The sequence below is a fragment of the Canis lupus genome, chromosome 4 (genome assembly GCF_048164855.1).
Source record: "Canis lupus baileyi chromosome 4, mCanLup2.hap1, whole genome shotgun sequence".
In the NCBI taxonomy this organism is placed as follows: domain Eukaryota; kingdom Metazoa; phylum Chordata; class Mammalia; order Carnivora; family Canidae; genus Canis; species Canis lupus.
Genome location: NC_132841.1, coordinates 76,537,423 through 76,562,483, shown reverse-complemented (window position 1 = coordinate 76,562,483; position 25,061 = coordinate 76,537,423). Strand labels below are relative to the sequence as shown.

The 25,061-nt window shown below is 40.3% G+C and overlaps 1 protein-coding gene across 9 annotated transcripts in view; it reads right to left on the bottom strand.

Annotated features, from left to right (window-relative positions):
- The window catches only part of DROSHA (drosha ribonuclease III), a 121,202-nt gene extending 96,243 nt beyond the window's left edge, over nucleotides 1-24,959 (bottom strand). For 3 of the 9 annotated variants that reach the window (XM_072825003.1, XM_072825005.1, XM_072825006.1), the window contains exons 1-10: nucleotides 24,787-24,956; nucleotides 23,369-23,495; nucleotides 21,928-21,993; nucleotides 19,919-20,752; nucleotides 15,372-15,464; nucleotides 9,666-9,776; nucleotides 9,199-9,430; nucleotides 5,331-5,472; nucleotides 3,522-3,676; nucleotides 520-600 (exon numbers count right to left, since the gene is read on the bottom strand). In XM_072825003.1, coding sequence (XP_072681104.1) covers nucleotides 520-600; nucleotides 3,522-3,676; nucleotides 5,331-5,472; nucleotides 9,199-9,430; nucleotides 9,666-9,776; nucleotides 15,372-15,464; nucleotides 19,919-20,752; nucleotides 21,928-21,944 — 1,665 coding nt within the window. In that variant the 5' untranslated portion in view covers nucleotides 21,945-21,993; nucleotides 23,369-23,495; nucleotides 24,787-24,956. Of the gene's footprint in view, nucleotides 1-519; nucleotides 601-3,521; nucleotides 3,677-5,330; nucleotides 5,473-9,198; nucleotides 9,431-9,665; nucleotides 9,777-15,371; nucleotides 15,465-19,918; nucleotides 20,753-21,927; nucleotides 21,994-23,368; nucleotides 23,496-24,786 lie in introns of all 9 variants that reach the window. The other 6 variants (XR_012030348.1, XR_012030347.1, XM_072825009.1 and 3 more) reach the window with 6 other exon arrangements.
- Between the last annotated feature and the right edge of the window lie 102 nt (nucleotides 24,960-25,061).

Below are 25,061 nucleotides of genomic sequence, written 5' to 3'. Positions count from 1 at the left end.
ATTCAACTTATCTAGTCAAATATATTTGGAGTGTCTTCGATAAACCAGGGGATGGGGTACACAGGTGAAACAATTCATGTGCCACTCACAGTTTAGTAGGGACCAGACTAACAAAGACAATAGCTTACATGCCCCAACAGAAAAAGAATATGTGTCTTACAGTATTTTAATAAAATCATTTTTCCAGGTTAATTCATAACCATTTATAATAAAGGCATGAAAAAATTACTCTATGTACAGTTTTAAGGTATTTAAAGTAACAATAAAACCCCTCAAACACACTCTGCCTACTTTAAACAGTATATCTTCCAAAACTTGTTAAAGTTTCCTTTATAACATTCCCCACCTCACCCTCAAAAACCGAAGCACTCTTCTCCAATTATCAGTAACGGAGACTATTAGGGAAGATAAAAAGACTATTTCAATGGTATTATTTCATTTATGGGGAAAGAACAGTAACAGCATCTGTCTACTTCTGGCTTCTCAGCACTTACAAATATAATAACCCAAATGAGTTACCTCTTCTCCAGGATAAATGCTGTGCCTGATTCCTGTGCGTCTTGCTTTGGCGCTGCATTTGCAGAGTGGCCCATCATTCATCTGTCAGAAACAGAATGTAATTCTTTTTTATTGGGGGGAAAATCCACACCACGCACGACGAGGCCTCAGAAACTGTGTGGGTTTTAATGTCATGAGTATGAGAGCTCTGAAGAGGCTGTCACGGTTAGAAGATTAAACGGATGTTCCAAAACCAATAAAGCTGCAGACTGTCTATATTGTCTGATAAAGGGAAACCGTATGACAACGCTGGATTCCCAAGTTATTTGTGCAGCCAAGCAGAAAATATCAATGTCGGTATACCGTTTGCCCCCGTCTTCCCTTACCACTTTCCAGTGAGTTTCTCCCATTTCTTATTTCAGAAAAAATGACTCTTTCACAAAAGAAAAGCATATTTTATACCCTGAAGGAACACAGAGAATGCTTTGAAGGTGACCCGCAGATTAAATGTTTCCAAAAGAGAAACCTAAAGGTATCTAAAGCAGAGAGGAATAAAAAAAAAAAAAAAAAAATGTTACTAAAGCAGAGAAACTCAATGCTAATCAGGTGAGTCAATGTCTGTTTTTTCACCTGAATTTGTTTTACTGCCATGAACTCCATCCACATGATAAAATGACTGAATAATTCCTGGATGCCTCTTGGGTAGAAAGATGACTGCTAACTCAGGGTCCATATACTCAAGGAATATTTACTCTAGACAGGACAAATAACATGCAAATAACATACTTAGTAATTTAAGGAAAAAGAGTCCACGTGGCAATATAAAACCACTGGCTTTAAAGAAACAAATGTGAAGGGCAGAAGAGGACAGGAAAAGAAGGTAATAGCTACTCCACGCGAGGCACAGGCATGAGAAAAAAAGGAAAGGAAGAAAGCCTATGTTTTGCTCTAGGGACATGATACCCATCTAAACAGAACAGATCATTTATGTGAGCAAGAAGACCAAAGAAGCAGAACTGAGGTCAAAATCATAAAGGGCCTTAAAAGCCAGTTGCATGAGTTTATTCCAAACAAATGGTAGTACTGAATCAAAACACAGACTAGAGCATCAGTGTGGAGAATGGAAAAGTATAGTTCCATTTCTCACTTTCTTTGTACTAATTAAAAAATATATATATGGGGGATCCCTGGGTGGTGCAGCGGTTTAGCACCTGCCTTTGGCCCAGGGCACGATCCTGGAGACCCGGGATTGAATCCCACGTCGGGCTCCCGGTGCATGGAGCCTGCTTCTCCCTCTGCCTATGTCTCTGCCTCTCTCTCTCTCTCTGTGTAACTATCAAAAATAAAAAAAAAAAAAAAATATATATATATATATATATGTATGTGTTACGTAACACATAACACAACATGCTCCCTTAAAGTTCTAGGGATTTATAACTCATATCTAATAAAATGTCTCAATAAAACTTCGAAAAGAAATATTAAAAGTGAAAAACAATAACTTTCGTTATCCTTTTGGGAAATGTAAAGCTTCAGGTAGCACAAGCAAAGGGATAACACTGCTCCCTAAAAAAAAAAAATAAATCACATTAAGATATTATCCAAAGTAACAGTTGGCAAACCGAGTTGTGATGGGCTTCACTTAAAAGTCACAACACACTCTCCTCAATGTTGGTCAGTGGAAAAAATCACTTCTTGCTCACTAATTTCCAGAGAAGCACACCAACATCCTACATTCCTGCCTTTTACCAGGGTCTCAGCCCCAGTGCAGGTTCACCCTTTACAAGGCACAACTGTACAGAGGATACAAACCAAATATAGTGAACAGAATGGTGAGACTACATAGAAGGCCTTTGTAAATCTCTAATAAAAATAAGAACATACAGAAACCAAGGGACAGGCTTCTTGATAGAACAATGTGTTAAAAAGACCACATACGGGGCAAAGGGAGTGACAACTAATGGACAGAGGATTGGATTTCTTTTAGGGGAAACAAAAGTGCTCTAAAATTAAATTGTGATCATGGTTGTGAAATCTTGTGACTACACTTTAAAAAAAAAAAAACTGAAATGGTGCACTTTACGTGTGTAAATTGCATATTAGGTGAATTGTAATTCACTAAAGCTGTTTAAAGAGATCATATGCATGGTTAATAACACAAAGTAAGCTTCAAAATGCAGTCACAATTATTAAACATTTCTGCTCAATTCCAAGAGCAAAAAGCACCACAAAATACATTTCTATCAGGCATTCCAACTATATTAGTTCTAAAGAAAAAAGCCACTCAGATAGCTGTCATCTAACAAGAACCAGAAAAGCATTCAAATTAATATAAAACAGTATGCATTTATTTACAAAGTATGTTTTATATTACCTTTTTATAGGTGTTTGTTTTATCATGGTTAATAACTTCATATGCATTAAAAGTACTATTTTTTATATGTATTGTATATTTGTAGAAAACAAATCTTTTATAAAGATACTATTTGATATTGTTACTTCATAATAAAGCAGTAAGTAAAAATAAAAATGATTATGTCCAGCTATGACATCATTAGCTCAAAACTGCTTAACAAGGAACAGAACTTACAACGAGTTGTGACTATTATCAACTAAGCAACCTAAAGCCTTATTGGACTTAAGACATTGTTTACTATAATGCTGCAAGATGCCTTCCAGATGAACTGCTTTTAAAAGGACCTACAAGTGCTCTCTCCCTCAGCCTACCATTTGTCTCCTTCCGTTTAGTGCAAGTTTAATGAGGCAGCACCATTATTCTGCTCCCTAACACAGAATTTACAAACGTCGTCAAACATGATTCAAGAGACAGTTGCTCTGGTGCTTATGCTTTGGTGCCAAACTCTGAAGCTGAAGAGAAATAAGCTCCGAGAAATGACACACAACCTTAGAGTAAAATTCAGTTTTCATACCAGCCAACATGCATCTTCTGAGCCTACAGTAATAAATGTGATGTGTGGGTCTGTAACCTTCAGAGCAAGAACACGACATAAAAACATGCGCACCTGGCCTGGGTCATTGTACCAAAGTTCATCATGAAGTCGGTCAGGATGGGCCTTCTTGCGTTTGATTTCTGCAATGACGTCGAAAACTTCAGAGTCTGAGCTGCTCGAACAGGTGCTGTCCTCATCAGACTCGCATTCAGATTCACTGGAACTCTCTAATAGAGGTCAGGGGAAAGAGTGTAGATGAAGGAATTCACAATTGTTTATTCTTTTAACAAACATTTGGGTGCCTGTTCCGCACCAAGCACTCTGCTGAGCAGTATCATGAAAATAATACAGCCCAGAGAGCTAAGTCACAATCTAGTTAAGGAAGCAATGAAAACAAAGAGTTTTGGAAAAAGACCAAAAAGCACTCAGGCAAAAGCATGGAGAGAGGAGCACAGGGATAATGGCTAGAGCAAAGGCCCCACAGAAAAATACCAGGAGGTATGGAGTTCGAGTGTCATGAAAGCCAGATTGAAGGCTCTGAATACCAGACTGAAGAATTTAAGTTTTTTTCTCTCCGTGGTAGCAAAAGATTTTAGTCCTCGGAAGTGACTGGATAAAAACAGACTGAGAATTTTGCTAACTGATGTAACCCAGTCACAAAAAAGACAAATACCGTGTGATTTCACTTCTATGAGGTACTTAGAGAGCTCATATTCATAGAAACAGAAAGTAGAATGATGTAGGATGCTGGTGTGCTTCTCTGGAAATTGGTGAGCAAAAAGTGATTTTTCCACCGACCAGCATAGTAGAAAAAGGCTAGAAGAAAGAGGGACTGGGGAGTTGTTTAACAGGTACAGAGTTTCAGTTGAGCAAAATGAAAAGAGTTCTGAAGACTACACAACAATGTAAATGGTCTCAATACCACTGAACTGTATACTTAAACAATGGTTAAATGGTACATTTTGTGTTATGTGTACTTTACCACAATTTAAAACAGACCTAGAACTTAGGTTAAACCTAAGTAATATAGTATAGTACAGTAATAAAACCCAAGCCTTACCTAGTTGGATTTTATAGTGTACTGCATGAGATAGATGCTACAGTCTTTGTTCTTTTACAGATGAGAAAAGACATGGAGAGATTAAATCATTTGTCCAAGGTCACATACCAAGTGGCAGAACAGGGACTTGAACCCAGGCCAGCTGGTCCTATCAGTGCTTTTGCCCACCATGGACACTGCCTCTCAGTCAGGAGACATAATGAAGGAGGGCAGATGAGGGACAGAAAACACAGAAAAGGCACAGGGAATGCCTCATCTGTGGATGGCTTTCTGCTAGGGGCTGCAAAGTTAGGACAGCAGTTTCTACCCTAAAAGACCTTAGCATCTACTTGGAACCTCAGAATACTTGTGAAAAAATAGACCACCATATGAAAAAGTTACAGAAACTATCCATGTGAGTTGAAAGAAACCTTCAATCAGACTGGCCTAGCGCTGGTGTTTCCTCATCAAAGCAAGGGCTCCCCAGCAGTGGAGAGGGCTACAGGGAATGTCTGTCCATGAGAGGCCTGAGGCACAGGGAACAGGCTCCTGCTTTTGATGGGGAGGCCACACTTACGGTCTCTCCTCATTTGAAGACTGGACAATTCTACAAGGGACACAACTGTTAACATGCCCTGCAAATGAGATCTATTTTGCTGAATGTAATCAAGGAAAAATAAGAACAAAAAGACAAAGTTCCATTGTTATATATTTTGCTGACCATAATTAAGAAAAAGAAAAAGAGGAAATTTCAATGTGAGACTCTCAAGAACATATCCCCAAAGTCAAGGTTTAAGCAATAACAAGAGCACAGGGTCTTGGTCTAAGAACTTCTGACTCACCCAAATCTTCATCTAGCTTTGTCTTGGGAGGCTCCCACGGAGGTCTAGCAGCTTTGGCCTTTTCTTGCCTACTCCCCAGTTCTTCCTCAAATTTGTCATATAAGTCACGAAGCCTACTTGTTCCAACCACAGTAGAATCTCCCTTTGAAAAATAAAGGATCAATATTAGGAACTTCATTAATAACAGTCATACCAAAGAGACATACGACCTCATAAATAATCAAAGATTTGTAACATCCAAGATACCATTTTCTTCGATTTAACCAAACATTTAAAAACAAAATTCCCAATACTGTCAATGGTGTCCTGAATCACATACAACATTTAAGGCTAACACAATCCTCAAGAACATGTACTTTGCTAATACTGAGAAATATTAAGAACTGTTCATGTATGTCCTTTTGATACGACAAAATAAATCATGACCCCTCCCCAAGAATTCATGATACCCCACACTCTCCTAGGGAACATGCACTTCTCTGCTACTAAAAATCACTGAGAGTCTATCTTCCACATTAACCACAATGATCAAAAATAAATATCCTTAGGCATGAAGAAGTCACAGGAATAAAAGGCACAGCATATGGAATATAGTCCATGACACTGTCATAGCATTGCATGGTGATAGACGGTAGTAGCTACACTTGTGAGCATAGCGTAAAGGAGACATGTTGAATCACTATGTTGTACACCTACAACTAATGTAACACTGTCAATTATACTTAAATTAAAAAAAAATGTGTAAAAAGAAACACCCTGGTAGCATTTAAAATGTCAAGACAGGGTCACCTGGGTGGCTCAATCAGTTAAGTGCCTGACTCTTGGTTTCAGCTCAGGTCATGATCTCAGGGTCATGAGAGCAAGTTGAGCACGGAGTCTGCTGGAGATTCTCTTTCCCTCTTTCTCTGCCCTTTCCCCCACTTGTGTACTCTCTCTTTCAAAATAAATATATAAAATATTTAATTAAGGAAAAAAAAAAAACGAAAAAAAATCTTCTACATCTCCCCATATACATATATACTACCCCAGACACCCAGGGATGGACACACTCACACACTCTACAGAGTTCTACAATGCATTCTGAGAGGAAATTCTCCACTCTCCCCCCACTCTCTCTTCCCAGGTTGAAATCACTTTAAATGCCCATACTCTTCAACTTAGTAATTTTCAAAATGTAAGAACCAGACCTATCAAACATAAAAAGCAAATTAAAGCAAATCATAAAATCTGCAGTTAATCCAAAAGAGAGTAATTGCTTTTTTGAAGCTCCCCTCATTACTGACACTGGCAAAGCTAGGATAGCTGACATCCTTGCCAGCTCTGCACCAGATGACAAAACACAAAGGCAAATGTTGGGTTTCAGGTTTATTAGCCTTCCTTCTATACCAGTTTTAATACATCCATAAAAATAGAAGAAAAGAAAAAAAAAAAAAAAAAGAAAAACACCTGTGCCTGTTTAAACTCTTTGAACCTCTGTATCTTCAATTTTATTTTAAAAATAATATCCATAGCAGCCATTCTCCTCTTCTTCCTTGCTAAAAGAACCATGATTGGGAGTAGAAAATTCCTGGTCTCAGGAAAAGTAGGCTCAGCCAGAGTCCCTCTCACCCTCAAAGATATCCCTGTTCTAGTCCCCGGGAACTATGTTATGTGGCAAAAAAAAAAAAACTTTGCGGATATGATTAAGATTACAGAATTTGAGAAGAAAAGATTATCCTGGATAATCTGGGTAGGCTCAATCTAATACAAGCCCTTAAGAGCAGAAAACCTTTCCCAACAGGAGTGAGGGTGCAACAGAAGAGGCAGGAGATACTCAAAGTACAAGAGACACTTGACCTAAGGATGAAGGGATTTCTGAGCCAAGGGATGCACATGGCCTCAAGGTGCAGGCAACAACCTTCACCAGCCAGCCAGCAAGTAAACAAAGACCTCCATCCTATAAGCCACAAGGACCTAAATTCTGCCAACTACCTGAATAAGGAAGAAAATAGATTCTCTCCAGAAAGGAACACAGCCTTGCTGACATGCTGATTTAGGCAGGAAGACCCAAGTTTGACTTCTGACCTACGAAGCTGTGAGATAATAAATGCATGTGCTGGTAAGCCATGAAGTTTGTGGAAACCTGTTATGGCAGCACTGGAAGATGAAGCCCTGGGAAAGACATATGATGTAGTTCTGGGGAAGGGATGGAAGAAAAAATCCATGGGAGCTCTGGGCAAGTTCCTGGCAGAAGGCCCCATCCAACACTCCCCTGCATCCTGTGTCTGGACAGAGTATGTAAAGACACGATGCCTGCAAGTCATCCTGCAACCATGGTTGACACTCCAGAAAGCAGCAGATACCAACTCAGAGACCTGCCATCTCTGGGCCACTAAATGAACACTAGGTACCATCTCCCTCCAGAAAACCTGTTGAGAAAAATAAACCTGGCTTCTTTAAGTCACAATTAGTCACATATTATTATTCACAGCCACATTCTTAACTGACATATCTTTTTTTCCAGGAATGTTTTGAGGATTATGTAAGGCAATAGGAGAAGCGCGAGTAAAAAGCTGTGACACCATAGGGGTGCTCAGTATGCGAGCTTCCCTTTCTTTTTTTTTTTTAAGATTTTATTTATTTCATTTATTAAGATTTTATCTATTTATCCATGAGAGACACAGAGGAAACGAGGCAGAGACATAGGCAGAGGGAGAAGCAGGCTCCCTGCAGGGAGCCTGATGCGGGACCCGATCCCAGGACCCCAGGATCATGACCTGAGCCAAAGGCAGACACTCAACCGCTGAGCCACCCAGGTGCCCTCCCTTTCCTATATCACATGAACCACAACTTAAAACTCTACTCTTATTCATCAAGTAAAATATCACACCACCATGAGATTTCTCAAATTCTTTTTCCCAAAGACAAGACAGTCTACTTTTAAGTCCCCTATAGAGAAGAGCCCAGGCCAAGGAGAAGCTGTTCTCATAAAATTCTAAATTTAAAGCTCTTCTATCTAACCCCATCCACTAAAGCTGCCATCTCCAATCTCTTACATCCCACCAAACTGGTAGATGATCATTCCTTCACTCATCCATTTAATCAATGAACATTATATGTGTCTACCCTGTGGTCAATAGGCCTAAATTAACGGGATGGAGCCCTAACACCTATCAGGAGGAAAAAAAAGTAACTAAACAAAGAGACAGTGACCAAAAATACAATGGAGATAAAAGAAAACAAAGGAAAAGGAAGAGAGCACATGAAAGAGGAGGTCATGGAGTCCAACACTGCAACGAAAGTCAGCTGCCAAGCCTGGGAGCCGGACCTTTAGCAGCATGTGCACTGGATCCCTCAAGAGACTATGAAGGGTGACGATGCCGCCATTCCACAATACCAAACAATATGCACGGGAGACTTCCTATGGTCATCTTTGGTCAAGGACAGACTTGTAAAGACAAACTCAAGGTTTCTGTAATTCCCATTTTGGGAGGAAAATATACACACACACATACACGTACAACCACAAGCTGCATAGAGTAGTTATGTGTGAAAGCTTATAAAACCGCCAGTATCAAGACTAGCAGTGTTATAAAATGCAGATTGAAGAGATACTTTAATCTACTACACTTTTGCCTTTTTTCAGATCAAACAGCTTTGGTCTACAGCAGTGGTTCTCAACTGGGGAGGAGGGCAGGGGCACTCGGCAACATCTGAAGACAGCTTTGGTATCACAGGTGGGGAGGGGCTGTGCAGACAGCCCAGAGATGCTGCTCTACATCTCAGAGTGCACAGGGCAGGCCCCACCACAGGGAATTATCCGACTCTGCCAAAGACTGCCAAAGGTGCCAAAGTGGAGAAAGCCTGGTCAACGGCTTCTCAGACCTACCACCTGATCCATGGGGTCACTGGAGTAGTAGTTTTCTGAGTGGGTGCAGCGGATCCACACAGGCTTAAGAAGTTCTTCTTCCTCCTCCTCATTTTTGTCAGGCAGTGTCTCCTCCGGCTCTTTTTCCTTGATTGAGGTATAATTCTTCTCTTTGCCAGTGCTCTGGCTGTCACTCCATCTGTCTTTCTCTTCCTCCCAACGAGCTCTTTTTTTCTCCCTACTTGGGGAGTGACTTTAAAAGGAGGCAAAGGAGGCTCATTATTTAAAATGCACTTATATTGTAAAACTATTCTATTTCACCTGTTTAAGTTCACTTTTCACCTATAATAAAAATTCCATACCAAACCAAGACATATTTACTTTTGTTAAACCAGTGATTCCCAAACACTAGTCTGATGGCATCAGAATCACCTGAAGTTAGTTGTTTAAAAATACAAATTCCCAGGCCCTACCCCAGATCTACTTACTGATTCACAGTCTCCGGGGGTGGGGCCCAAGAATCTGTATTTTTAATAATCTCCCCAGGTAATTCTGGTGTGCATCCAGCAGGTTCAGGGACAACCGGCAAACCGTAACTCCTAGAAGAGAAAGATATTTCGGAAATATTTGAAAATCTCCACAAATGAGACAATCTCAGCGATGAGAATACTAGTTTTGAATCCTCCACAGCTTCCTTTGCCAAGAAAAAAAGAAAAACTTCATGAAACATGGTTTCAACTTGGCCATAAATTTAGCCTGAGGACCATAATCGATGAGTGAACCAGTTATATCATCCCTAACCATCTCTCTGGAAGCCCACACTTGGGTTACTACTTAGTGAACCACCACTCTAATTCTGATCCCTGCATATACTAGTATTAACTCAATTACAAAGGATAAAAACAACTCAATCTCCTTGAATTTCTCAGGCTTGAAATATGCAAAGGCCCATCCTATGGACGCACTGAGGGAAAAACCTACAGGATAGATTTTAACTTAAGATCCAAATATTTAAATGCAACCATACAGACCCTAAGAATCCAACCACAGAGAGTAACTGCTTTATTTGTGTTACATCGGCATCCTTTGCAGGCACACTAACAAAGTTACTATAATCCAAGAAAGTTTACAACTGGATTAAAGTCATAAACTATTCGCACCAACGCTACCACTAACTTCTAATTTTATGACAGGGAGTGTGTATGTAGGGGGAATGGGTACCTGATTAGAAAGACTATATATATTGATTACTTATTGATATAACTTCTAAATGCTACACCGTATATCATTAATTTTATTACCAGAGTTACTGTAAAGTAAAATGTACATACATCCACTGTAGCAAGCTAATAAAGCATTAACAAAAAAACAAAACTCATCCATAAAACCACTCCAAGATAACCACTACATTTCACAAATGTGTTAAAATATATAGATATAAGACTATGCATATACATAATAATATACATGTTTTAACAAAAAAAAAGGAACTTGATAGCCTACCTTTCTCACTCAAGAGAACATCAGGACATCCTCTATTTCAATACATCTATAACTGAACCACTTTTAATAGGCACCTACTATTCTTTTACATACGTATGCCATAATTTAACGGATCTGATTATAGCCATTTAGGTTATTACCTCTTGAGTTTTTTGCCAACATAAACAATGCTACTGTAAAAACACTTGTTCTCTGCACACTTGTCAAATTATTTCACACAAAGAATGTATACCTTTCTTTTTAAGGCTTCTCTATAGGTAGGTAGTACCAGTTTAGACTACACTCAAAACCATATGCAAGTTCCAATTTCCACACATCCTGTCAACATGATTATTTTTAATCTCAGCCATTCTGATGAAAGAAGGATTTTATTTGACTTATAATTTTTTTATCACTACTGAAATAATGTTTTATGCTCATTCCCTTTATGAACATCCCAGTCATGTGCAATTTCCAGTACTATTAAAATTAGTAGTTTTATTTACTGAAAAAGTTTTCTTTATAACTGCTCCTGTCAAATGTAACGCAACCTTTTTCACTTTTTTGTTTCCCTTTTAATTCTAGAGACTTTTTTGTTTATGCTGCCTAACTTTTAGTGCAATGCTTAGACTCTTTTCCCATCCCAAAGTTAAATACATATTTTCTACTTTCCTCAGTTACTTAACATTATATTTTTAAATTCTAACTAAGATATAAGAAATACAATTTCATTTTTTTACTCCATATGGCTTGTCAATTATCCCATCAGTTTCTCCTCAAATGTGAAACAATTTAATGATAGATGTAAATTTGTATATTACTTGAATGTTGCTCAATATTTGGGATATTTTATACCCATATCAAATTGTTTTAATCATTCTATGTATTTAACGTTTTAATTCTACTAAAGTAAGTATCCCTGCATAATTATTTTCATTATTCTCACTTCTATTCCAAAGAATAATCTGGGTCATTATAAAGTTTGAAAACCAGTAGTTCAACTGAAGTAACACTGAAATTATAAGTTATTTGAAGAAAACTGTTATTTTCACAACACTGTCTTCCACTTCCACTATGGGACTACGGCACGCCCTCCACTCATTGTCACCCTCTCTTCAGCTACATTTCTAGTTTGCTTCAAACTGATCTATATATTTTTAAAGCTCACTAAGATATTTAATTTTAGTTAAATTTTCTATAGTGAAGCTTTCTATAGTGAACGTACATTTTTTTCCCCGTTACATTTTCTTAGGTGTTTCCAGTATTTAGGAAAGATATTAATTTTGATATATTTGTTTTATAATTGTCAACTTCAGTGAATTGGTTTCTTAGCTGAACCTCTTGAATTTTCCTGCTAATACCATTAGCTAATAATGGCAACCTTTAGCTCCCACTAGTATGGGTTGGTTTATGTTTATTTTAGTGCTTACTGCAAGCCTGATACTCTGCTTAGCACTTTACACTCAGATTTAATCCCTAGAAGAATCCTATGAGGCAGATGTGAACATCTCCTACAGAGAAAACAGAATGAGAAACTGCATCACTTGCCCAATATCACAAAGCTAGTAAGTTGGTAGTTAAATGCTAATACGGTTGTTTGACACAGGCATTTTGACCTGTACTAAAATCCCAAGGAGCACCTGGGTGGCTCAGTGGTTGAGCATCTGTCTTTGGTTCAGGTCATGATCCTGGGGTCCTGGGATCGAGTCTCTTATCAGGCCTGTTTCTCCCTCTACCTAGGTCTCTGCCTCTCTGTCTCTCTTGAATAAATAAATAAAATCTTAAAAAAAAAAAAATCTCACCAAATGTTTATTGTTATTACCTAGAAACAAGGGCAAAAACACCTTCATGCCACCTCCCTCAAGGCAGGTCTCTTTAATGATGGATAGTTAAGGTTGTCTGTTGTGACCATCAATTAATCTTGGTTTGTTTTTTTAACACTTTGAGAAGGTCATTTCAAAACAGGAACAAAACATCTTTTTTAGGTAAGTGTCTCAGGCACTTCAAATTTCAAAATCCAAACTTGAACTTGTTTTTTAACAATAAGCTATATACAAATGCTAAGTTTTCTTTCCTCTTTTATAGTATTTACATCTCTGGTTTTAATTTTCTCATTAGTTGGAACTCATAGAATCCAAGTCTCTGCCTTCTCCACAAGCTACTGGGCACTGGAGAAGAAACCACTAGACAAAGAGATTTCCAGCACTCTACAATGAAACTCACCAACCTCAAATGTGGCCCTCAATGGTTTCTAGCAACACAGTACCTGGCTTTTTTTCCTGTCCTTCGCTCTTCCTCCTCAGGTCATTTCTCTCTGAACAAACTCTTCCTAGTTAATCTCTAATCCATGGCATTTAATATTTCCAGCTAGGATCTCTTTTCTGAACTTTATATCTGTGTATTCAATTAACTACTACAAATTCCACTTGGTGGTCTCACAGATTCTCAAACTCCACATGCCCAAACTGTACACATCCCTGCATCGTTTTTAGTGCTCCCCATCCCCAATGGGGACCACCAGATCTCAGGTGATGGCTACTGACTTTTCTTTCCTCACCATCAGTTATCCCACTGACTCTACCTCATACATACCTCTCAATTACCTCTACTGTTCCCCATTACCACTGCCACTGCGCTGGTTAGGTACAATCACTTGTACAGATTAAAAAAGACATCTAAACTTATTTCGTCCAGGCTTGATCCTCTCAGAGCACTTGTCTCCACTGCAACTTTCGCACATGCTCTTTTCTCTCCCTCTACCATCCCCTTCCCTAATGCATTCCTACACACACTTCAAGTATCACTTATAAAAAGGTAAAATGTCAATTTTTCTATGACTACCCAAGACTGAGCTCTCACTGTTGTGTTCCCAGAGCAACATGTAATTGCTCTGTCAAAAGCACTTCTCAAGGCACTTAACTTTCTCATTCCTGTAAAGTGGAGACTCTTGTGAATGACTGTATCACTTATGCCAATATAATACCTGGGACACACAGGGTGCGATGTTCTTTGTTCACTTTTTGATTAAGTCATACAACATTAAGTGACAGCGATAGGCAACAGAGCCACATCTTTTTCCTCACTTGAATGGGAAAGCCTAAAGGTTTCAAAACTAAATTTGGCTCTTCTGATATGGTGTCAATCATGTTCATCATGAGATAATATTCTCCATCATGTGAAAGAAGTCTGCTTATATACCTAGTTTACCAAAGCTTCTATTTCTAAAAGGATCCTGTTTCTATTTTAAATATCTAATAAACAGGAACTGAAATAGCTCTACAGATTTTGATAGAATTATAGATTTCCTAATACTAACCTATTTATTCATGCAATCTTGGAGTAAACTGTTATTTTTTTCTTTTTTAGTAAATTTATTTTAACACTACTGAAAACAACTGGCTAATATACTCAGCATTTTCATATCCATATTTATAAAAAAGATTGCTTTGTAGTTTATTTTCCATCAGGTTAGGTTTAGCCATCTTGGTTTTCTGGACACCACAGCATGGAGCTAAGTAAGCTCTCCTTCCATCTTCATCAATGTTCTAGAACAGTCTAAAATGTTTTTTTTGGAGGTGATACACATCCAATTTTTTCCACTTTTCTGTAGTTACCAGCCTAATAAAATTTTCTGCTTCTTATGTGGTTTGGAATTTTTGCTTTTACAGAAATCAACTCATCACATCCAAGTTTTTAAATTTTGTAAATATGGTATCTGTACTTATACCAACATATTATAATTTTTAAATCCCTTTCATTCCTATGATACATTCTTCTACATAATGGAATGTGTTTTTCTTTTCCTGATTTGCCACATTTTAAATCATATGACCTTTCAAAGAAGTCTTGCATTTACTTCTAAATATTGTTACAGTGCTATAGTTCTGTTTGCTATGTCATTTTTTATCTTTAAAAAAAAAAACTTTTTATCTTTAAATCTTTCTTAACCTTTCTTATACTTTACCAACTAAGTGATCAGAGAATAATGATATAAACATATTTTATATGTTATATGTAATCTCATATATAAAATATATACATATATAGTTACCATTTATTTGCCACTAACTTTGGACCCAGTTCTAAGAGTTTTTTATACATTTTTATCTCAATGACTCCTCACCACTCAATAAGGCAAGTATAACTGTTCTTATTTTAGACAAAGACATTGAGGCTTAAAAAGGTTAGATAACTCTGCCCAATATCAAAGCTGGGAGAATAACTGCCCCCAAATCTGTCAGATTCCAGATTGCTATTCTTGATTACCATTACATAAGGCCATAAATTTTACCTCTCAATATATGAAGTGGTTACACCCTATAGGTTTTGAGTTACAACAATATCAATGTCATAAAGTGTGATCGCAGTTTTACTCTTCTCAGAAACAAGTAAATTTAAGAGCATAATTATGAATTTCCAAAATCTTAAGCTTTGAATTATTGCGTATATAATTTGATAGCAATTGAGATCAGAAAAAGTAGCCTATATAATTTCTAATTTTTTTTTTTTTGGAAATTTATCAAGATTTTCCTTGTGTGTCATCAATACATCTTGAAAGTAAAGGTTTTTTAGTTATCGGCTGTTTTAGCTTTTCACAGGGCATTTTGGATAGATTCTTGGGCTATTTTGAAGAGTTGGTGATATTATGGATAAGCACAAAACCTGAATTCAAGGAGATCTATGACTTCTTTCAGTGTCAACTCCTTGCTTACCTTCCAGATCTCTTATACTCTTTTTTGTAGGACCTTTCCAGAGATGGTGATCTTCGGCTGTCCCGGTGCCTGTGTCTCTCCCGTTCCCGCTCTCTTAAAGGAATTAATACACAGAGCTGTTTTCAACAGAAAGACTCAAAAACACCATCTCTTTTTACTGAATTCATCTTCTACATAAATGGCCCTCACCTATGAATTTTTCAGGCACTATTCTCTATGGGATATTTTTATTCATCACTTATTAAAGGGTAAAGTTGCTCTTCACTTTACAAAAGTTAACTAACTTGGATGTCTTTTGTTGTTTTCTTTAAAGAAAGAAGTCCTACTTGATGCTAAGCAACAAAGGTATTTATCACAATCTTCTCTCCAGATGTTCCAACCAGCCTACCCCTGGTTGTTGGACCTACAGGGAAAACTTTAAAGGATTCTACTACCTAGTGAATTCTAGAAAACTCCCAATTTCATCTATCAAATAAGTGTAAATTAAAGCTTTTATTGCGAAAACTGAGATAAGGTTCTATAATTAAAGAGTTCTAAACTCTTATATGTTAGAGGCCTGAGTTGTAGTTCTAGGTATAGGTGACTGGCAGGAGATTCTAAATCACTTTACCTTTAAATGCTGTTTTCATCGGAAACAACTCTAAATGGAGACATTGGGTATCCACAACGTACGACAGAATGAGGGATTTTAAAATTTTTCAATGTAAAACGGGAATTTGATGATGATAACAATAATAACTTCTGAGTCTATTTAATAAGTGCAATGAAGATCTGGAACAAAAACTTGGAACTCTAGGGTGTTTAAATCAGAGCTAAACCTAAGGGAAATAACCACTCAATCTTACAATGGGGAAAAAAAATGTTATATTAGTCTGAGTCCAATAAGAAGACTATAAAAATGTCTGAACTCAAAAACTTCCCCCAACCTATGGCCAAAGAGAGGAAATATAAACACACTGAAAATCAAGACTTACAAAAATGATTGAGAAATGTGACTGTTTATAGATATTAAAACAAATTGTTTTTTCACTTAAAGATCACCTCCACCTCAAGAAAGATTCCTTTGAATAATATACTTTTAACATACGTATAAGCCTCAGGTATACATTAGCTGTCCAAATAAAGTAGCTGGAGCTTGGGAGTCTACATTCTTTTAATTTGATACAGTTTACTGAGGTACCTGGCTGGCTCAGTCAGTAGAACATACAACACTCGATCTCGGGATTGTAGTTCAAGCCCCACAGTGGGTGTAGGAAATACTTTAAAAAATTAATAAATAAAATTACAGCTTACGTTAAAGCAGTAAAATCCCAACTAACGAGTGGTGTCACGTGACAGATAAAATATAACATGTAATAACATGGTGGCTGAAAAGAATAATCATCTATATTTCCAAGTAAAAATCTGTTGAAAAGACCTTCCTAATTTTTTGTATTTTAACATTCAGGCAATAGAATTTTGCATTTGAGAACGACATTTCTGATGATGATTGCTACCTCTGAGTGGGTATGAGTTGAAAAGGCCAATTTGGATAATATAAAGCACATTAGTAATACTATATAGTGAATCCATTTAAACCAAGAAAAACGATGTTTGGGTTACTTTTCCAAAGACTCTTTCTTGTCTGCAAGCATTAAAATATTCCTTAGGTACATAATATTAGCTCTCTGATGGCTACACATTGTACTCACCAGGACAGCTATGGGGACTGTCGTGCTGTAGCACCATTCAGTTACGGGAAGCCACTGCACTGTCCCCACCACCCTGCAGAACAGCATGTCGAGTGCACTGTATCTGTGGCCATTTCTTTTCCCATTCCCCAGAGTAACCTTAATTTTTCTTAACAAATGCACATATCCACTTCTTCACAAACTTCCTCTAGAAATAGTTTGTTCTAAAACAATCTGGTAATTTGTATTCAATCACATTTTAGAGGAGAAAAAGAAGGAAGACGGAATCTGGGAAAGGATAGATTGACTTACCCTAAGAAGCAAAGGGAGCAGTAGCCGGAGGACAGACCATAGAACTAACATAAACTTAATACAGTTTAGGGAACCCTGGGTGGCGCAGCGGTTTAGCGCCTGCCTTTGGCCCAGGGCACGATCCTGGAGACCCAGGATCAAATCCCGCATCGGGCTCCCGGTGCATGGAGCCTGCTTCTCCCTCTGCCTGTGTCTCTGCCTCTCTCTCTCTCTCTGTGACTATCATAAATAAATAAATAAATGAAAAAAAAAAAAAACTTAATACAGTTTAATGCACAAATTTGTGAAGTTTTGGTTTTCTCCAATATACTTCCAGAAGTTATGCTACGACATCACATGCCCCATTTTTATTTTATAGGAATATTCCATATAAAACAGATGACTGACACTCTACCTAAGACCTCAAAGGGAGCTGGTTATTATGTGGCCATGACACTAAGGCAGCTCTAGGGCAAACACCCCAAGTGCATCCCAAAACAACTCCAAGATAAATAAAGGCTGTTTAGAAAGATGAGCTAACTGCCTAAGCAGGTCTTTCATAGTCAAGGAGTGTCATTTAGGATAACGCATATTAATCGTAATTTTTTTTGGCACTTGATTTCACTTACAGGTCCCTCAGTTGACAGGACATGAAGTTCTTTAAGCAAACATATAGCTCTAAGTTTAAGCCTGATTCAAGAATTTAGGATTTTTACAGCAGCGTCCTAAAAACTCTTAACTGCGGCACCCCAAAATGGGGAAAAAAGTGCCCACTAGAATGTTGAAGTTTGCATTGAAGTGTTTCCCTAGAAATAGGATTATTAACAATCACTTCAAAGTCTAAAGAAAACTATTAACAAACACTTTCCAGTTTAGAGTTTCATCATAAAATTCTAAAATAAACTATCATAGGCCTCTGCCAATTAGTCCATCAGAGAATAGTTAAGGACAAAATTGACCAGAATTGGTAATTCGTGCTGAGAAAATTTTTTAGTCTATCAACTCTGAGTTAGCTCTGGCTCACCAGAAATCAGTCATCTCTGCAGGAAACAAGTTTCCTTCTACCTTCCACTGGGCATCAGGAAGAGGAAACAACACATTTTCCTTCCAAACCTTCCAACCACTAATCACTCTCTTCAGGACTAGGAATGACCAACACCACTTACTGGCAAAATGTTCAGTCATGAACATGAAAACTCAACAGCTATGATAAAAATGTGGAAACCGAGAAGCAAACTGATTCCAAAGGAACCAAGACCAGCTCTCTACAAACCCACATAGTGAAGTGACTCGGTTTGGTAAGCTCAAACCCTTTAAGCACAGAAGTTCCTAAGGATAATGAAGGTAAGTAAACACACCACAAGGGACAGAAAGAGAAGCATCGCTACTAGCTCAACAAATGGGAAGCTTCGGGATCCCTGGGTGGCGCAGCGGTTTGGCGCCTGCCTTTGGCCCAGGGCACGATCCTGGAGACCCGGAATCGAATCCCACATCGGGCTCCCGGTGCATGGAGCCTGCTTCTCCCTCTGCCTGTGTCTCTGCCTCTCTCTCTCTCTCTCTGTGACTATAATAAATAAATAAAAATTAAAAAAAAAAAAAAAAAACAAATGGGAAGCTTCAACCATACAAGAAGTTCACTGAAGGTACAAAGTATTTGGTATGATCGTTATCAATGTTTTTATTTTCCCACCTAAACCAACAGTTCTTAGACTTTTGGAGAAAAGTCTTGAGATTCTGCTGTAAGCTACCAATTTACTTATAGAAAAACATGCATACGCATATAACATTCTGCATATAACTTCAGAGCATTTCTATAAACCCATCTAAGAATCCTGGTTTAGAAATGCCTGCTGGAAATCTCACTTTCTTACATGTATCTGGTACACATATTTGGTCTCTTGAAAAAAACGCATGTAATCTGGAATGAAACAGTATTTTTTTCAAATACAACTTTCTTCAGTATAAAAACATTTCAATGCAACAAAATCAAGTTAAAAACTATTTTGAAAAAATAAACAAATAAATAAATGCTATTTTGAAAACTTTGATGATGTGTAACCAACATTATTGCACTTTACAAGGAAAACAGAGCAAGAAGGCAACTATGTACAATAAAGTTCCACTTATCTTAAAGCCAGAAAGCAAGTTCCACTTAACTAGAACTAGTTTGATTCCTCATTGATAACATAGAGATCGATTCCAAATGAACTCAGGTGTTTTAACCTGATATGGTGATCATACTGAACAAAAGTAAATATGATAATGCAAAGAACACGAAAAAGTAGTACGTGAACTTTCATTAGATCACCATTAAAACATCAGCTGTATTTTGCAAGAGTAATCAGCTTACGCTCATTGCAATGAATCTACATTGATGATTTTGAAATGATTTTCAAAAGTGGCTTTTCTGACATTAACTACTTTACTTGTCAGTTGTCTCTTCCTCTTTAAAACAGCTCCAAAAATGCTTTCTTCCCTTTATAAACCAAAATGCACTGCTGGACCTTTTTGGTTCGGTCCTCTGAGAAACCCAAATGGCCCATGTCTGGACCTCTGCAGTTCACTAAAACCACACATGTGCTTTACCTGCTCCGCTCATAGCTCCGGTGACGGGAGGGCGTTCTCCCTCGGTCGTAATCTGATCTGTAGCGGCTATCTTGTCTTCTCCTGTCAGGACTTCGGCCTCGTTCCCGTCGATCCAGGGACCGATGCCTCTCGCCTCGGCCGTGACTGTGATCCCGGTGCCTGTGATCCTCGTAGTGCTTGAGCCTTTCAGGGGACCTTCTCTCACTGGGAGCCTTTGGGAGGGGGTATGGAGGGAGGTGCCTAAAATGGGGACTAGTGCTGTTATTAGCACTGGGTGGAAAAGAACTGGGGTTGTTCTGGAAGCTATTAAAATTGGGAGGTGGGAAATTATGGTGTGAGTACCCTGGAGGGTACTGATAATTGACCTGCTGTGGCATGACCGGAGGGGGTGGGGGGTGGGGCATGGAAGGAGGGGGCATCATGAAAGGGAAAGTGCCCTGTCCAGGAGGTGCTCCAGGGACTGGGGGGTTATTAGGACAGGGCATTGGAGGTGGCATAGGAGGAAAACAAGGAGGCACTGGGAAGGGGGGCCTCATCTGGTGATTTGGGAAGGGGGGGCGTATAGGGCAGGGGGGAAGAGGGCCCTGGGCTGACGGAGGCATGGGAGGAGGGAAGGGGACAAAGTCTGGTCGTGGAGGCAGAAAATTGGGGGCTGGAGAGTTCGAGAACGTGGTGGAAGGGGCACTTGGAGGTTCATATTGATATTGCACAGGAGGCTGCTGAGGATGAAGTAGTCTCAGATTTTGAGGCCTGAAGGCTGGGGCTGAGGGTCTGGCTCCATGTCCTCCTCGCCCTCGGGGACACCCTCGTCCTGGATGGAACGACATTCTATGACTTTGTGGGAGGAAAGAAAAAGAAAAGAAAACCAAAAACTCACCATAAACAGGGTGTCACAAATGCCTGACCATCTTCAAGAGCAACTGACCCCTTCAGCCCCTGGATTATTCTACCTACCTGACACTGAGCTCTCTGTAATACCTCAAACTCCTCATGGCCAATAAAGTCCTCTTCCCCTGTCTCAGTCCCTGGCTTCTGTCATTCCCTAAAGCTGCTCCTCCTCCAGAATGATGAACTCAACATCCGACTATTTAATCATATGCTGTTATGTCCTTGCTCAGGCTCCCCAAAAATCTGAACCTCGCCATGTCATCCCACCTGTACACCACTCTCTACATCTGCACCAGCACCTTCCTGTCTTCACCTTCCTCCACACTCAGCAGAGACTCCACAAATTCAACATACCTGGTCCTAAAAGGAATTAACGACCCTCCCCTCCAAAACAATACCAATGGCTGCTCTTTTACGGTTTCTATATTTTTTTTTAAGATTTTATTTATTTATTCATGAGACAGAGAGGGAGGCAGAGAGAGAGGGAGGCAGAGATACAGGCAGAGGGAGAAGCAGGCTCCATGCTGGGAGCCCGATGTGGGACCCAATCCCAGGACCCCAGGATCATGCCCTGAGTCAAAGGCAGACGCTCAACTGCTGAACCACCCAGGCATCCCCAGTGTTTCCTATTTCAATAGATAATAGCATTTATTGGTCCTCAAGTCATACATCAGCCAATTATCTGACAACTTTTCCTCCCTTACCCCTTTTACCCAAAAATGTATTTTAAATTCCCATCACTTCTGCTTCATAAATACTTCCTAAGTTCACCCACTTCACACCATCATTTCTTCCCTTGCTATAGTAACAACCCCACTGGTCTTTCTATAATCACTAGCACTACCCATCAGGCCTTTGTTAGGTTCCCTGCTCTCACGTTCTGTGATGCTTCCTGGCAGGTCCTACAGTAATTACAATTTACCAACTAATTACCTCATTCCACCATTCATGTTTGCCTGCACCTCAGAACTATAAGCTCCATGAGGGCAGGAGCTGGTCTGTGCTCCTAGCCATGTCCATGGCCCACATGAACACACCTCCTCCTCTCCCGTTACCAAAATCGGGGTTTGCTCTTCTCTCTGCTCTCCCAAAACCTCCACCATTACCGTCACACCACTCACCACGTATTGCCTTGCATCGTGACACGGTGTCTGGATATGTCACATCTTCCACAGGGAATATAAGCGCTAGGGGACAGAAAGAATAAAACAGGCATAAAAAGGTTTCCCAAACTGCTAATGTCTGCAATTCTCTTAACAATGATTTTGCATTCTCCAATACATTGAGCATACTGACAAAATTAAGAGTATATGCCCCCGAAGTAAAGTTTACAACTAACTTTTAAGATGTCCTTATCACACAGTGAGACTAACAAGCAAATTCAAATATAACTATAATTTGTAAACACAACAGTTATCCTTGATTTCATCCTCAGCTTTCCACTGAAGAATGCTGTGAACATGAATGGCTTTCCAAATGCTTAAGTTTCAACAAGATAGTTTTAAAACTTAAATAAATACTAAGTGCAAAAAACTTGACTATAGTGGTATCTTCCTAAGGTCTATCTAACTAAAAGTTTCACCGATAAGCTTAAGGTAGATTTTCAAAAGGCTCAAGAAAGTAATGTCAGATTTTTTAGCTCTATCAATCACTGTGCTTAATAACTAGCAGGCATCTAAAAACATCTAATTGGTGACTATTATTCAGCCTAAGGCCTTCATGATAAACCTAGGACCTACACAGTTGATCTCACCACCATGGGCTACTCATGGCTCCTGGCCAACAGAATCTAATTCAAACTCCCATGTCTGGCATTTAAAACCCATTACCACGGGGATCTCTGGGTGGCTCAGCAGTTTAGCGCCTGCCTTCGGCCCAGGGTGTGATTCTGGAGTCCCAGGATCAAGTCCCACGTCAGGCTCCCTGCATGGAGCCTGCTTCTCCCTCTGCCTGTGTCTCTGCCTCTGTCTCTCTCTCACTTTCTGTGTCTCTCATGAATAAATAAATAAAATCTGAAAGAAAAGAAAAGAAAAGAAAAGAAAAGAAAAGAAAAGAAAAGAAAAGAAAAGAAAAGAAAAGAAAAAAGAAAGCCCTCCACAGGGCAGCACTGGTGGCTCAGGAGTTTAATGCTGCCTTCAACCTGGGGTGTGATCCTGGGGTCCTGGAATCGGGTCCTGCATCGGGCTACCTGTAGGGAGCCTGCTACTTACTCCCTCTGCCTGTGTCTCTGCTTCTGTGTGTCTCTCATGAATAAATAAACAAAATCTTGAAATAAAATAAAACCCTCTACAACCCGGACCCAATTTCTTCCAGAATTATCCTCCATCACCTTCCCCGTGAAGTGCCTATCACCCAGATTTTCCCAGGTGCCTAACATACCAAGTACTATTACCCAGCTTGTTCTTTGCTCCTGCTCTTCTAAAATCCCCTGCTCTGTGAATGTGCCCACTGAATTTCATCCACCTATGTCAAATGGCACCTCTTCTGTGAAGCCTTTCCTAGGTCCCTTTAGAATGTAATCCCATTCCCTCTAGACTTACTTACTTCTTTTACAGCACTTACCAGAGACTGTCTCATATTATAGTCATGTGTGCACATTTCTAACTCCTCCACTAGACTTTTAGCTCCTCGAGGACATGGGTTGATTCATGGTCATTTCTGTATCCTTCACAGCCCCTGGCACAATGTCCTGCACATAGTAGGTGGTCAATAAATGTTTACTACATCACCAATGGCAAATGTTTCTATGTTGCTACCATCAGTTTCCCTTTCACATATACCCACAACATAGTTGCATTATCAAATCCAGACAAAGAGGAGGCCTTTTCACAGATTCGCGTGATACCCAATGAGCCCAGATTTGTCACGCTGACCGTGTGGACTCCAAGTTGAGTAAGATGCACAGCCTGCAAGACTCAAGTTCTGAAACCACTTACAGGCATGTTTTTAGGAAAATAAATAAGTCAATAAACAAGAGAAAAGGGACGCCTTGGTGGCTCAGTGATTGAGCACCTGCCTTTGGCCCAGGGCGTGATCCTGGAGACCCGGGATCGAGTCCCACGTCGGGCTCCCTGCATGGAGCCTGCTTCTCCCTCTGCCTGTGTCTCTGCCTCTCTCTCTCTGTCTCTCTCTTTGTCTCTCATAAGTAAATAAATAAAATCTTTAAAAAATAAAATAAACAAGAGAAAAGAGGTACGCCCAGGGTCTAAGGGAACACAAAGGAGTGTGCCAAACCTAGAGATGCAAACAGGGTCACTAACACTTGCACAGTGCGCGACAGCTGACCTTCCGCGATTAGGTCATGCATGTTCCTATAGAGAGAATACCTGAAAACACGGATTATGAAGCTGACATTCTGAAGGCACAGTCCGGCTCTGCTGCAGCACAAACTGATCCAAAATCGAGAGTCAAGAAATTCGCTGCAAGCGGCCGAGGGTAGTTGTTTTCCGCGTGTCTACCCCCAGGTTGCTGGGTTCCTACCCCAGGAAGCAGGGACGCTGCGGGGGCTGTTTGGCCAAGGTAACACGTCCGGGAGCATCGGTCTACGTCGCAAGGGCCGCGAAGTGTGCCTCCCTTCCCCGCACTTGCACTCGGCCCGGCTGCGGGGCGGCTGCGTGGTTCCCGTTTGCATCTCCCGCCAGGCCGCGCGCCCCACGAGGCCAGCGCTGGGCTCCGGGTTTCCCTCCGCGGCGACCCCGGGCGGCCCCAGGCCGGGACCCGCGCATGCGCTCCACAAATGAATGAAAAGGTCTCCTTCTTCACTTCCACTTGCTCGCGGGGCTCGGGCCTACGGTCGCTCTTCTGCCCGTCGGCTGCAGACCCGAGGAGGGGGCCGCTCGACCCGAACCCGCCCCAGCCCCAGCCCCAGCCCCAGCCCCAGCCCCGGTCCCAGTCCCGGACGCCTACGCCCGACACTCGGCGGCGCTCCGTCTCCCACACCCGCAAGGCGCCCCCCCCCCACACACACACCTCCCTTTTACCTTATAAAACGCTCTCGGGCCGCGAGGGAGCCGTCAAAGCAAAGCCAGGCTGATTCTGCAGCCGCCGAGACCCTAGCGCCGCCCGCGCCTCCGGAACAGGAAACCGAGGAAATTAAAAAGCGAACCTGAAGAAGATGGACCGCGACCGCGGGGTGGTGCGGGGGGCGGTGGGGGGAAGCTTTTGGGCTGCCCACAGCGCCTGGTGCGCGGTGATTGGCGCGTCTTCGAGAGCGATGGACACGTAAGCCAATGGTCTTCGTGGAGCGCGCCGGCGC